Source organism: Pistacia vera, unplaced genomic scaffold, assembly GCF_008641045.1.
Source record: "Pistacia vera cultivar Batoury unplaced genomic scaffold, PisVer_v2 Contig141, whole genome shotgun sequence".
Taxonomy (NCBI): Eukaryota; Viridiplantae; Streptophyta; class Magnoliopsida; order Sapindales; family Anacardiaceae; genus Pistacia; species Pistacia vera.
In genome coordinates, this window is record NW_022195478.1 from 296336 (window position 1) to 310662 (window position 14327).

Consider the following 14327-nt stretch of genomic DNA (forward strand, 5'->3'; position numbering starts at 1 on the left):
TTGTTCGCCAAAGCGAATGTTTGAAATGGGCTAGATGGGATTTCAGTCCACTAGGAAAGCCAACGGCTTTCTTGAGTTAATAGTGAGGGCTATTGACTTGAGGAAAATAGTGGGAGCATTTTAATAAAAGACCATATTAAACTATAATGAACATTATAATGACTTTTATTTTTCTGCAATTATAGATTCACCAAAATGAGCATTATGAACCTACGACCAATAATCGAGAAAGAGTACAAGCTGTATGGATCCAATTTCTCGGACTAGTATCGAAATCTTCGGATTATATTGAAGTCTGAAAAGAAATTGTATATCCTTGATAAGCCTTATATAGTTGAGTCTAGTCCTGATGCCACTCAAGAAGTAAAGGATACTTATCAAAAGTTCCTTGATGATGTTGATGGCATTCAATGCCTTATGTTAGCATTGACGACACCTAAGATGCAAAAGCAGCATAAGAATATGGATGATGTTCCCATTATTCTGCATCTCAAGGAACTTTTCAAAAGAAATGCTCGACATGAGAGGTACAAGGTATCAAGTGAACTGTTTAGGAGTCGCATGACTAATTGAGCCGAAGTTGGCCCTCATGTGCTCAAAATGATCGAGCACATGGAGAGGCTTGAGACTTTGGGTTTTGGGTTGGATGCAGAATTATAAGTGGATTTAATCCTGCAATCCTTACTTGATTCTTTTGCACCGTTCATAATGAACTTCAACATGAACACAATGGTAAAATCCCTGTCAAAGCTTCTGAACATGCTGAGGACTATAGAGCAGGACATGAAAAGGTCCAAGCCTGTTTTACTGGTTGCTACTAGTAAAGGAAAGGGTAAAGTCAAGGGAAAGGCTAAGGCCAAACCCAAGCATAAGCCTAAACGACAAGATGCTTTTAAGTCTAAGAGTGGTGTTGGGAAAGGCAGGAAAGTAATTTGCTTCTACTGTGGCAAGCCTGGCCATTTGAGGAAGCACTACATGGCTTTCCTCACCAACAAGAAGAAGTCAGAGGCTTGAACTTCAGGTATGTTCATGATTGAGATTAACTTCTCTTCCTCAACATCTTGGGTCATTGACAAAGGATGTGGTACTCACATTTATACGGATGTGCAGGGACTAAGGCAGAGTAGAGCACTCACCAAGGGAGAAGTGGACCTACAAGTTGGAAATGGAGCACATGTGGCTGCATTGGCTGTAGGAACTTACTGTTTATCTTTGCCTACAGGCTTGGTATTGGAACTACATAATTGTTATTACGTACTTTCTATTTCCAGAAATATTATTTCAATATCTGCTTTGGATAATATAGAGTATCATTTTGAGATTTCTAATGGATTGTTGTCCCTTAGTTTGAATGGTATTCTATTTGGAATTGCAAGGTTATATAACGAGTTATATGTTCTTGATTTAAACAATAAGGATATTCTTAGTGTTAAAACCAAGAGAGCTAAACATAATGATCGAAACCAGACATCCCTCTGGCATTGCAGATTGGGTCATGTTAATCAGACTCGCATTGCAAAACTTCAAAGGGATGGAGTTTTGGACCCTTTTGACTTCCAGTCATTCGAGGTATGTGAGTCATGCCTTTTAGGCAAGATGACCAAGTCTCTTTTCACATGACAAAGTGAAAGGCTACTGAACTGTTAGGCATCATCCATAGTGATGTATGTGGTCCACTAACAGTTGAAGTCAGAGGTGGATATTTATACTTCATCACATTTACTGATAATTTCAGTAGATATGATTATGTCTATCTTATAAGACATAAATCTGAAGCCATTGATAAATTCAAAGAATTCAAGAATGAAGTACAGAATATGTTGGGCAAAAGTATTAAAGCTCTTCGGTCTGATCGAAGAGGTAAATACTTAAGTTCAGGGTTTTCTGAATACCTGAAGAATGTGGGATAGTATCACAATTCACTCCTCCGTATACACCCTAACACAATCGAGTGTCTGAGAGGAGGAATAGGAACTTACTTGACATGATTAGGTCCATGATAAATTTTAGTGATCTACCTGCATCATTCTAAGGTTATGCCCCAAAGACTACGACTTGTGTATTGAACCATGTGCCGTCAAAGTCTATAGATAAGACTCCATATGAACTATGGAGTGGGCGAAAGCTAACTTGTCTTATCTAAGGATTTTGGATTGTGAAGCTTATGTTAAGAAATTGACTTCGAACAACCTAAGTCCGAAATCCCGCAAATGTATATTTGTAGGGTATCCTAAGGAGACAAAAAAATATTATTTCTACCATCTAGAAGAGCGCAGAATTTTTGTCGCTCATACTGGTGTCTTCTTAGAAAATAATTTTTTTCTAAGAAGTACTAATGGGAGAAAAGTAGAACTCGATGAAGTTTTAGTACCACAAGATACATTAAACAAATGACAGGGTAATTTGCCACAAGAGGTGGTTGAACATCGTGAGGAGGTTACTCCACAATTTGTGGATCAAAGTGAACCACCTTTGGTAGCACATGAGCTACGTAGATCTAGGAGAGTATGTCGTGAGCCTGAGAGATACGGTTATATCGTGACTTAACATGGTGACGTTCTAGCCTACCAAGACAATGAACCAGAACCTACGAAGACGCTATATCAGATCTAGATTCCGTTAAATGGCTTGAAGCCATGAAATCTGAGATGGACTCCATGTACCAGAACCAAGCGTGGTCTCTAATGGATCCACCTGAAGGGTTAAAACTCATAGGGTGTAAATGGGTCTTCAAGAAGAAGACTGACACGGATGGCAAGGTGCATACATGTAAGACACTACTAGTTGCCAAAGGTTTTAGAAATGTCCGTAGCCCCAGTATTATTCTGACCAAGGACACAGATAATACGGTAAGACTATCATAGTGTTGAATGACGCTATCGAAAGGCAGTGACTGATCTCACTTATCAAGATTGTTTGTCGACAACCTGGTGCAACACATGGGTGCTTATTGTAGGCAAGTTCACTAGACTAACCCATCAAATGATTCTATATAGATGGCAACCCCAGTGTCTATGGAATAAATCCTCTAACGAATGGTGGTGCATGTGATCCTTAGACTTGAGATCACCGAAGCGCCTTGTGCACCGATTGGTGTAGTTTGACACACTGTTTTAAAAGCTGGACCAGACCAGCTGGTCCAACCGGTTGGATCATGAACCGGTCACGTGTCCGGTTCGAGTCAACATAAAAACTGGCATTATACAATAACCCGTTTTAACCCGTCAATGGACTGCGTGAACATTGCTGGAATGCCGGTCCTACCGGACCACAAGCAAAATCGGCCCAACATTGAAAAAGGAAAAAAATCCCTAATTTTCTCACTTTCTCACCATCACGCAATTTCTTCTTCCTCAGTTCCTCTACGCGCAAAATACTCTGAAAAAATTTGAATGAAATCGCGAAAATTTGAAATCCCACACAAATAAAAAATGAATCTTGCTGAAATCGCAACCATTCCTTGCTGAAATCGATCGCAACTCCAATCTTTGAAATTGCGACAACACGTTCCTCCCTCGCTGGAAATCGACGATGCGGTCCTCCCTTGCTGGAAATCGACGCATAAAGGCTGATTGGCATGCATGTCTTGACAATCCAATTTGATTCAAGGTGAGTTGCAAACAATAAATTTAGTGAACATCTTCTGATTCATACTCTTCTGAACTTTTATGGTTAATACCTGATCATATTCACTTTGAATCATTATCTTTTTCCTATTTTTTCTGATTTGGTTCAATTTCTGTAATTAAATCAGAAGGCAATACTGCTTACACTAGGTTATATTTACTCTGGAGCTAAAGCAGACATCAAAGTTTGGGACCCTTCTGTCGAATCTGACGATGAGTACAGTACTTCCCGAGTTAGTCTCCAAAGTGGTCCTTACTACGATTTTGAAAGCCTTGAATCTGGATGGGCGGTTAGTATAACTAAGAATTCTTTTTCAATTCAATCATTCATCCATTACAGCACTAGCTAAACAAATACCTTTTTTCTTTTTTGGTTCATAATTTTTCGGGTAAATCCAAGAGTGTATGGAGATAAGAAGACTCGATTGTATGTATATTGGACCGTAAGTACTAGTCAACAAAAAAGTTACTATAATTTTTATGGAGGTTAACTTCTTGTGGAGATGTCTATGCTACTAAATACACAACGTAAGATCCAAATTTTATTTCTTTTCTTTATTAAATAGGTTGATGGATCAAAGGCAACATGGTCCTTTGATCTTACTTGCCCTGGTTTTGTTCAAACTAGCAAGGAAATTGCACTTGGGGCTGCAATTTATCCCATCTCAGTAGCTAACGACCTTCCATACCAGATAACTATTTACATATTTAAGGTAAAATGAAATGGAACTTTTCTTTTATTGAAAACACTTTGAATAATATTTTATTCTCATATCTTCAGAATTTTTATAATCCTTTGATTTCAGGATCCAAATACAAGCAATTGGTGGATGCAGTATGGAGAAAAAATCAACGTGGGGTACTGGCCTCATAACTTATTTAGTTTGATAATCAGTGGTGCAGAAAGTGTAGAATGGGGAGGTGAAGTTTACAGCTTAAAGTTGGGGCAATCTTCCCACACTACAACGGAAATGGGAAATGGGGAATATCCAGACCCAATTTTCGACAATTCAGGTTACATGAAGAGAGTGAGAGTTCTTGATAATTCTCGTATCTTGAAGTTCCCGGAATGGCTATCTACTTATGCAGATGAGTACAATTGCTATGATGTTTACCATATTTCAGATTATGTGTGATGACGTCATCAGTCCAACCGGTTGAACCGTGACCCGAGCAGCAGAGCAGGTTGCCCTCCAGTCCGGTTTTTAAAACAATAGTTTGACACTAGCCCAACGTAGTTCTATTCAGAGCTATTAATATGGTAGTGATTAGCTGCATCGAGGAGTGTATCAAACTATAGTTGATCGACAGAGGATTCATCGCTCTCAGGTACGGGAGAAGTTATCTCACTACGCAATTCAGTAAATGACAATGACACTAAATCTGTGGCCATAATGGGATTGAGTCGTTGCCCAATCTAATTTATTATTCCAGTTATTGGTTTAGTAACTGAATACAAACACATTGAGATTAACTGAGGTTGACACTATTTCTGTACCTCAATCTCGATGAGATAATAAATGATGAAAGAATTTGATTGCACAGTAACCATATCATTGACAAGTAGTTGTTGCGCTGAATCCGAATCTATCGAATGACTATGATGCCTTAATATGGGTCAATCTTGATCTGTGTGTAGTGAGACGATTAATTAGTATTAATCGCGATACTACTCACTACCAGTATGATGAGAAGCCTACATGTCACACACATAAAAGATAATTTAAGAATCAGTTTGTATAAGGAGCATTTTCGTTTTTTAGGATGAAAATGTATTTTGGTAATCTCACAGTGCAATTAAATTTGTTGAAGTTGTTGTCTATATTTAATTTAATGTTAAAATTAAATAAGTGAGATTATATTTAAATACATGTACGCATACATTTAAATGAATTATTATTGTTAATTAAATGTTAATATATTTCATAAATATATTAATTGACTTTAATTATTATAATAATAAAGTTAAAATAAAAATACCACAAAGAGGGTGTTTGGATACATGATTGGAGCCATGCCTATTCTTCATTAAAATAGGATTTTGACACATACACTAAATAAGCGCATGTGTATTAGAGAATGAATAAATACATTAATTCAACCAAAGAAAAAGAAAAAACAGAGGCAACTCCTTTCTCTACTCCTCTAACACGATTGCCTTCCATTTTTAACCAAAGATTTTTCTTTGCTATTGCGTTCCATTTTTTAATCAAAGATTTTTCTTTGATTTTGTTTTAATTCTTGAAGTCAAAGAAGATCTAACAAATCTTTCTTTAATTCTTCGGATTATCTTCGTATAGATCATCTTTTGTTCGATCATATTCTTAGATTGGTAGCAAAATAGATTCAAAGATATTTGAAAAAGTCTTCAAACTACATAAGATCTCTGATCCTTATCTAGATTAATATTATATTTGTTTTTTCTTTCAATTTAGGCATGTAAAATATATAAATCTCAAACCTTGATCTTAGGTTAATCAGAGTAATCGATAGAAGAAAAAAAATCCGTTTTTCGCTGCATTTACCGTATCGATTTACTTACCAGATAGTAACTCACACCGTCCAGACTTCCAAAGTACAACCATGAATAATGATAACCCAATCGAATATTTGCAATGCTTTCCTTTTCGTATATGACTTCCAGATAAAATTGCCATAACTAACTTGGCAGTATTTCATGAGATATAAATTTTGCCAAAGTCTATCAAAGCTACAAACTTTCTTGCTTAAAAACCCAAAGAAAAGGAAAAATACATCGCCAGACAATAAATTCAATTTAATGGTTTAAAAAGCATGATACATATTACATAATTTGAATGGGACTTCATTTTGGTTTATGCAATCTTATATACAGTCTATTCATTGAATGCACACACAAACCCTATCGGAATAGAGCATAAATCTTCGTATAGAATATGGCCAGTTTTTAAAACATTCTCTTCATACCTGGGTAACAACACCTGCACTAGTTCAGGCGATAAGTCAATGCTAGATGCTAATAAAGTGTTACGACTGCTACTAGCTTTCGCAAGCACCAATTAAAACGGAAAATTGAATAAAGAAATGGGAGGGTTCAGAACCTGCTTAAAGTGCCATCTCAGCTTGTAACTCAGCAAGTTCATCTTCCTCAGCCGTGCGTTTCTGTGGAACAGGGCGAGCTTGTTGCCTGCCAGCAGGAACTTGCACTGGAGCAGCCGGAGCTGTGGTTGCAGGCTGAAGAAGCTGTTCTTCCAACTCTGCACCTTCCAGTTCTTCAAGTTCTGCTTCCAACTCATCCTGTGTTGCCAAAAATACCAACAATGTTCAGAGTTTCTTTCAAAGAACGTGGAATAAATGCGAATAAAACAAAATTTTATCTAAGAAGAATTTCAATACACATCAAGAGAATAATGACCTCATCAAAATCGGCAGCTGCACCAATAGGAGTTGACAAAGCTTCCTGGATCTGTTTCATGTTCTCAGTCTGCTCATTGATCTCATCCATGGTTTTGTCTACATCATCTATATTCCTGAAAACAACCCAACATTTTAACACACATCAGCCATTGTTATTATTATTATCATCTAAATTCAGTGGTGATATATTTATATGATTCTCCATGTCCTTCATGAAACAAAGAAACAAGGCATACACATTAGTGTAGGTTCCAACTGACTTATAAATATTTTCAACTTCTCCAGTAAAAGGCAAATTGTAGAACAGACCATGTATCAAATTGCAAAACTTACCAGGCAACATAAACTTGTCCCTTTATATAATGGAAAAGAATTAAAAGGAAAGGGGGTAAAAAACTGAAACAAAGAAAATATGCCATATACCCTGGTAACTGGTTCCACTAACATGCACAATGAAGATGCTAAAACCAATATAATGTATGATGGAATTAAAAACTCTGGTAACAACAAATACACAGATGAATCTAAGCAGATACTTACGTTGCTTTCTGCATTGCCTTCATTGCAGATGCTCCTGTCCTCAATGCATCTACAGTCTCAGTTGTGGCTTTTGCACCCTCTAACATAATCATCTGTTGACCTTATACATAATTAGTATAAGCATGCAGCAAAAACTAAACATTGATTACAAAGTTCCATCATCACCTGATCATGAATACGCAATTGGAAATTCCCAAGCTGTTCTATTTGTTGTTCATATAGCCTCTTCCTCTTCAAACATTGTATTGCAGCTGCATGCATGCAACACAGGTAAATGGTGAGCCAGTAATCATACAAGCTCTGGAGATTTTATTTACAAACTACCCAAGCAAACAAAAAAGATAAATAAAATTTTTCACACTAAAACTACATGATAATTTCTGACAACAATATAATACAAAAAAAAAAGAGAGATCTCCTTGCGCTTCTCAGCCATACCTCTTTTGTTCTTTGCTCTGGAGTATTCCTTGGCCCTTTCAACCTCTACAGATGCCTTTTTCAGGAGTACTTTCTCCTTTTTCTCAAGCATTTCAAGCGTCTACACAATGCCAAGAAGATACAGTTTACACTATGCACAATGATAGCAACATAGAAACCAACATACCAGACAGAACCAGCATCATAACTCTCACTGAAAATGTGTAAACAAGTCAAGTCACAATAGATTCAAGTGCAAGAGAAATATCCTAGTGCTAAAATTTGATAAAATCCTTAAACACCACTAATACTAGAAATGTGCAAGAGAACTATACTACGATTCTGTTAGGATCCCACATCGGAATCTCAGACCCACCAAGTGTGATACTCAATCCTAGGGGCTCTCCCACCTATCAGGTCGGTCTTTTGGGTTGGACTTAGACTTGAGTTCTAACATTGGTGCTTTTTGTTGAGAGTTGGGCTGCAGAAAGGGCTATCTATAGGCTAGATTAAGGTGCAGTGTGCTCTCCTTGGGAGGGGGTGCTGCATCGAATAGCTGATAGATGAGTAAAGCTGCCCAAAGGGAGAAAGAGCTACCGTCAGGTCAGTGTCGATAAAGTGAAAGTTGTCATGGATGTCCGCTCTTGAAGGGAGGTGCAATGTTAGGATCCCACATCGGGATCTCATACCCACCGAGTGTGGTACTTAAGCCTAGGGGCTCTCCCACCTATCAGGCCGGTCTTTTGGGTTGGGCTCTCCCTTGGGCTTGAGTTCTAACAGATTCAATTGCATTTACAAAATCAAAATTAAACACCACTGTATTTTCTAGTTTCTACTACCATAAAAATTGGTCTTGGTTTTGGTTCCTCAATGTTGCGGAGTGAATAACAAAAGAATAGTATTGTATAATTAGAAACATCATTCTTAATTCAAATTGTCATTTTTTCTTATTCAAAAAATTTCCTTCAAATAATAATGCAACCAGAAACAGTCGAAGTTAAAGAGAACATAAAAGTTTCGATTGTAAACAATTGCACTCCACCGATCAACAAGCAACCTCTAATTAATTAATTAATTGCCCAGCAAAAATCATAATAAATTCGTAAACCCAGTACAAAAAAATTAAAAATAAATAAATAGATAAAAAAGAAGAGCAACAATGTGAAAAAAATACCTCATTTAACTTGTCAAGCGTAGTGAGAGCATTGGTTTCCTGTTTAGGTTTCCCAAAAAGCCGATTAAACATGGTTGATTCTCCGTGATTATTCAAAACCCTCGATCTTCCCTGTTAGAATCAAATTATTAGATCATCCAAAATCCTAATTCTGAAATTCTACCCTAACCGAAACTATTGATTTCAACGAACGATCGGACCGTATATAAAATTAAAATCATCTTAATTGAAGTACCTGTGAAAATTAACGGATTTTGGGAATTCGATTAAAAGATACACGAGAGAGAGAAAGAGATCTGTGAATTATAAGAGAGATAGTGAAAGATTGGGTTTGGTGTTAATCTTAATCGTGTTGTTTTGACTCTATTTTAATGGACGGATGTTTTCACTTCCTCCGACTGAATGCGACGTCGTTTTGGAAGGGTTGTTCATTGTTGTAAACTTGTAATACAGTGAGTCTGTGACCCTGTTTGGATTATTTTTACTTTTTTTTAATTAAAAAAAAAAAAAAAAAGACATAGAAAACTAAAATGAGCAGCATGTTAAAGGTGGATGTATATACATTTGTTTTGGATTTCGAAGTTAAGAGATTTGATACATTCTCTTAAAACTTGGTTAAAATGACTTTTAATATTTTCAAAATAAATTATGTATAAAACTAAAGTAAAATATAATCTTTTCATTTTTCAAATTTTGAATATCCTATCATATCAGGAAGATGGAAATTAACTTTTTTTATTTACGTAGAAAAACAATATATATATATATATATATATGAAAATATCCCACATTGTCCGCCATCAATGTATTTATAGTTATGCTATATTAATATTAATAATAATAAAAAATGATACAAACATTGGAAAACATATACCGAATTCACGTATCGACAGATGTGACATTATCATGACTATTCATTAATTCTGAATTTTTTTTAAGAAAAAATGATGGTGTCACGGTACGTAAATTCGTTATATGTTTTTTATGATAACTATAACATTGGCCTACTAATAATAACACCGAGTAAACAGCTTTTTCCCACCCAAAAAATGACTTAATAACACTTTCTCACCCTTAAACTTTTAAAATGTCAATTTACTACTCAAAGCATAAATATGTTAGTAATTAAAGTTGTGAGAAAGGGCAAGATGGTAAAAAAGTAGTTATAAGTGAGTGCGGAATTGTGACAAAAATATCCTTTACAATTTAACTTAAAAGTTAATTGGATCTTTTGTGTTTGTTTTAGTATTTTGACTAGTATTTTTGAAATATTATTAGTAGGTAGAGTTTGGGTGAGTATTATGAGATAAAATTCAAAAAATAACAAAAAAACCCCTAAGTTTGTTAATTTAACTAAACACCTCAATATATAAATTTTGTAAAATGATAAAAACACCCCCATCCATCCACAGTGCCAAATTCCGACCACTACTATCAGAATTTGGTTGAAATTCGGCGTTACAGCTCACAAACTGGCGGGATATCGCTGGTCGTGTGTTGATATGGACAAAGATTTGGTGGTTGGCCAGATCGGGACACAAGTTGTTTAGGAAGAAAAAGGACAAAGATTGTGGCATAAGTGTTGGTGGATGTGATGAGAAAAGTGATTTATGGGTTGTTGATTATATGGGTACTGTGTCAAGGTCCAGGTCTCTTTGTAGCTTCAGGGGCAGTGGGCTTTTCGGGTCAAAAGAAGGTGGTGATTTGATGAGTTATTCTGGAGCTCGGAGTTGTATTTCAACTGCAAGGAGTTCTGGGGCCAACGTCAGTCTACTCTTTGATCCAGAGAGAGAAGAAGTGGCTTCAGTTAAGCTGAGCCAAAAAAAAGTGGGATTGATAATGAAAGGAGAGAGAGTTCAGAAAGAGGAGGATTATAAAAGGAGAGAAGGAGAAGAACGAAGAAAGGTGAAGAAGAAGAAAAGAGATTCGTGGGGTTTGTAGATTTGTGGATTTGCTTGATTAATGGAGTTTTTGTGAAGATGGGAGAGACGGTGATAGAATGGATAATTGATTCCATTGACATGACATATAATAATAAATAAATTTTTAATTCAAACAATCAAGGGTATTGTTGTCATTGTAGTGAATATTACTGTTTTGAACGGAAACTATTAAAGGAATCTAACGTTTGGGTGGTAAACTGGTATTTATAAAATTCTGAGGGTGGAAAAGTGTCGTTACACCATTATTCGGTAGGAAAAAGTCGTTTTCTCTAACAACAACCATTATTTTGATTATGACAAAATATTCCTATATTACTCATGCTTATAGATTCTTGAAATCTCAGATTTCAGTAACTTTTTATTAGTTGTATTAAATTCCAACTTAGAAAGTGAACCAATTTACTTTTAGGGTGCATTTGGTTTAAAAAATGTTGGATTTGAGAGAGCGTTTGGTTGGGAGTTATATGAGATTATTAGGGTTATGTCATCTTATATTACTTTATTACCACATCTGATTGTCAAGTAATATAAGATTCCAATAATCTTTCAATACCAATAGTAGTTAATGTTGGTAATATAAATTATTGAGAATTTTTAGGAAAAATATATTTGGTTACTTGGAATAAATAGGTGGGTATGTTATATTAATATGTTTGGTTAGAATGAATAAATTGATGGGTATGTTATTTAAATTACTAAATTGCCCTCTTTTTTAAATATTATATAATATTATTTTTATTATTAATTTTTGAATAATTTTTTTAACCCCCAATATTTCAGATTTAGCTAAAACACTCCCGCTTACATAAAACTTTAATTTATAACAAAATCACCACCACCACCCCAAGCCATTGCCCGCCATTGCCATCTGCCACCGGAAGTCTCCTAGAGTCCCCTTGAGTAACCCACCGTCACCGAGAGGCTCTGATATGGTCGTTTCTGGCCATATTGATAGCCAAAAACACCCCTATCGGAGTAGATTTGACCGAGATTGGGTAGATATCCCAATCGAACCGATATTAGCCAGATCTTGGGTAGATATCTCAATCGTCCCTTGAGTCCATTCCCCTAATAATCTACCCAAGATATGGTCGATATCGGTTCGATTTCGGCCAAATCTCACCAACGCCAGCATCCGCATTCTAGGCCAAATCTCGCCAACATCAGCGTTGACAACCCTCCTCGGCACCCCGAAAATACTTCCCTTTTCCTTTCGACCAAAACCCACCTCACCCCACCTCCGTTAGCCTCGCCAATCTGGCAAAAGCCAGTTGTTGCCACCGCTAGTGTTTTTCGATTTTCGACTAATTTACTCATCGGAAATCAATTCCGTTGCCACCATTACACTCACTGGCACTTTCTCTTCAAAACCCCCAACACCCCAACCGTTAATTGTTTGTCGATCATCATCCCAAATTCTTGGGTTTTGGGTGAATAGGAATAATGTAAACCTGACCCGCTAAGGCTTCCGAGTCCTAGTTAAACTGATTAAACTGATCGGGCCGAGCCAGGTTTTAAAACAATGGTTTTACATTTATTTAATGATAAATGTTTAATGAACGCTTCATTAAACGTTTGGCCAAATATCATCATTCAGGACCTTGTAAAACCCATAAGACGATATTCCTTAAACCTTTCGAAGTTATGAATTCCATATCTATGGAATAGTGTTCTCTAACCAATAGAACTACAATCCCAATCGGCCAATGTATTGATCCGTCAAATAACTGAATCTCACCTTCTACTCTAATCAAAGACTATAGTCTACAAATCAAAGGTACATTACCCACTCAAGATTAAGTTACATATGCCAAAGTTGCTAAGGTGTGAAGTTTATGTTTTCCATGGTAGTTACTCAGAATTATAAACTTCACTTGGTCCAGTTCAATGCATATCTAATGTACAAGTGTTTCTACTCTAAAATCCTCATTTTAGTGATTCGAGATTTATTACCCTCACAAAGACAGACACACAACATCTTTATCAAACAGAGTGTCTAGCTCGTGTTATATGGTTGTTAACATAATTTCGAGCTACGATAAAATCTCACATTTCTTATATATGACTGCTTCATATAAACGAGGATTTTATCTTATCTATTAGCTCTAGAACCTTTGATATACATATACACATGTAATATAAAGGAGATATGTGATGATGAGACAAATAAAATATTTTTATTTGTTTAACAATTGTTTACATTATTTCAGAAAATCATTGTATTCATAGGGCATAACCCCAACAAATTCCTGCCAGATTCCTCTTTGAATTATGATTCGACTTCTTTAGGAAGATATCTCTTAGATTGCATGCTTAGGGTGTGAGTAAGATCCATTAGAAATATTTACAATTTGGCCCTTGAGAAATTTGGGCTCTACACAAGAAGAAGTCACAAGACTTGCGCATTAAATGAAGATTGATTCTCATCTAATCTGAACCGTTGATTGTTCTTTAATCTAAAGGATAAAAATTGATGTAAAAAGTTATGTAAAGTTAAGCAACCATTGATCCTGTCTACATCTATATAATTTAATTTGTAATATCAATGAATAATATAACTATATAAGGTATAAATTCAATTTCCTAGTTTTTTATAATTTAAATAGGGTATCTTCTTTAACCTTAAAAATGGGGTAATTTCGTATTTTATCTGAAAAAAAACTTTGCAAAGTTAGGGGTAGTTTCTATTGAATTTTGAAACTCCAAGCTAGTTTTTAAAATTTATATATATATATATATATATATGAATAATATCTATATAAGGTATAAATTCAATTTCCTAGTTTTTTATAATTTAAATAGGTATCTTCTTTAACCTTAAAAATGGGTAATTTCGTATTTATCTGAAATAAACTTTGCAAAGTTAGGGTAGTTTCTATTGAATTTTGAAACTCCAAGCTAGTTTTTAAAATTTATCCTTTATTATATATATTATATATATATATGCAGTTAGGGGTAGTTTCTATGAATTTTGAAACTCCAAGCTATTTTTTTTAATTGATCCTTTATATTATATATATATATATATATATATATAGATAAATATACCGCTAATAGTTCCCTTAGTCTAATAACTTGAAAACATAAATTCAACCCAAAGTATCCTAAAGAAATGGATCCTACCTTATTTGATCTCTTGTCTGGTGTTGATGCGTGATTTTGACACCAACCAAATACACGTGTGAAATACTGAGCTAGCCCAGAAGACACACGCGGTGAAAGAATGAGTAA

At 35.4% G+C, this 14327-nt stretch overlaps 2 protein-coding genes across 3 annotated transcripts; one reads left to right on the forward strand and one right to left on the reverse strand.

The window, feature by feature from the left end:
• The first annotated feature begins 441 nt into the window (after positions 1 to 441).
• On the forward strand, positions 442 to 4762 carry LOC116123271. Its single transcript, XM_031409065.1, has 4 exons — positions 442 to 534; positions 3755 to 3916; positions 4193 to 4339; positions 4433 to 4762. The coding sequence occupies exons 1-4, from the start codon at positions 442 to 444 to the stop codon at positions 4760 to 4762; spliced, it is 732 nt and encodes a 243-aa protein (XP_031264925.1).
• Positions 4763 to 6367: 1605 nt separating this feature from the next.
• LOC116123298 (vacuolar protein sorting-associated protein 32 homolog 2-like) lies at positions 6368 to 9477 on the reverse strand. 2 transcript variants are annotated; one of them, XM_031409092.1, is made up of 8 exons: positions 9389 to 9477; positions 9154 to 9264; positions 8001 to 8100; positions 7728 to 7813; positions 7563 to 7654; positions 7021 to 7135; positions 6707 to 6902; positions 6368 to 6586 (listed from the first exon to the last, which is right to left on the reverse strand). In XM_031409092.1, the coding sequence occupies exons 2-7, from the start codon at positions 9223 to 9225 to the stop codon at positions 6711 to 6713; spliced, it is 657 nt and encodes a 218-aa protein (XP_031264952.1). In that variant the 5' UTR covers positions 9226 to 9264; positions 9389 to 9477; the 3' UTR covers positions 6368 to 6586; positions 6707 to 6710. The 2 variants fall into 2 exon arrangements, with proteins under 2 accessions (XP_031264952.1, XP_031264953.1); XM_031409093.1 differs by having other exon boundaries at positions 6368 to 6591.
• Between the last annotated feature and the right edge of the window lie 4850 nt (positions 9478 to 14327).

Bases quoted from the DNA above. Each gene is read 5' to 3' on its own strand.
- LOC116123271 (XM_031409065.1), top strand. From the start codon at position 442: ATGCAAAAGCAGCATAAGAATATGGATGATGTTCCCATTATTCTGCAT. The intron at 535-3,754 runs GTATCAAGTGAA...TAATTAAATCAG, and splicing joins CTCGACATGAGAGGTACAAG to AAGGCAATACTGCTTACACT. The intron at 3,917-4,192 runs GTTAGTATAACT...TTTATTAAATAG, and splicing joins GCCTTGAATCTGGATGGGCG to GTTGATGGATCAAAGGCAAC.
- LOC116123298 (XM_031409092.1), bottom strand. From the start codon at position 9,225: ATGTTTAATCGGCTTTTTGGGAAACCTAAACAGGAAACCAATGCTCTC. The intron at 7,814-8,000 runs GTATGGCTGAGA...GCATGCATGCAG, and splicing joins CAGAGCAAAGAACAAAAGAG to CTGCAATACAATGTTTGAAG. The intron at 7,655-7,727 runs GTGATGATGGAA...TAAGGTCAACAG, and splicing joins AATTGCGTATTCATGATCAG to ATGATTATGTTAGAGGGTGC.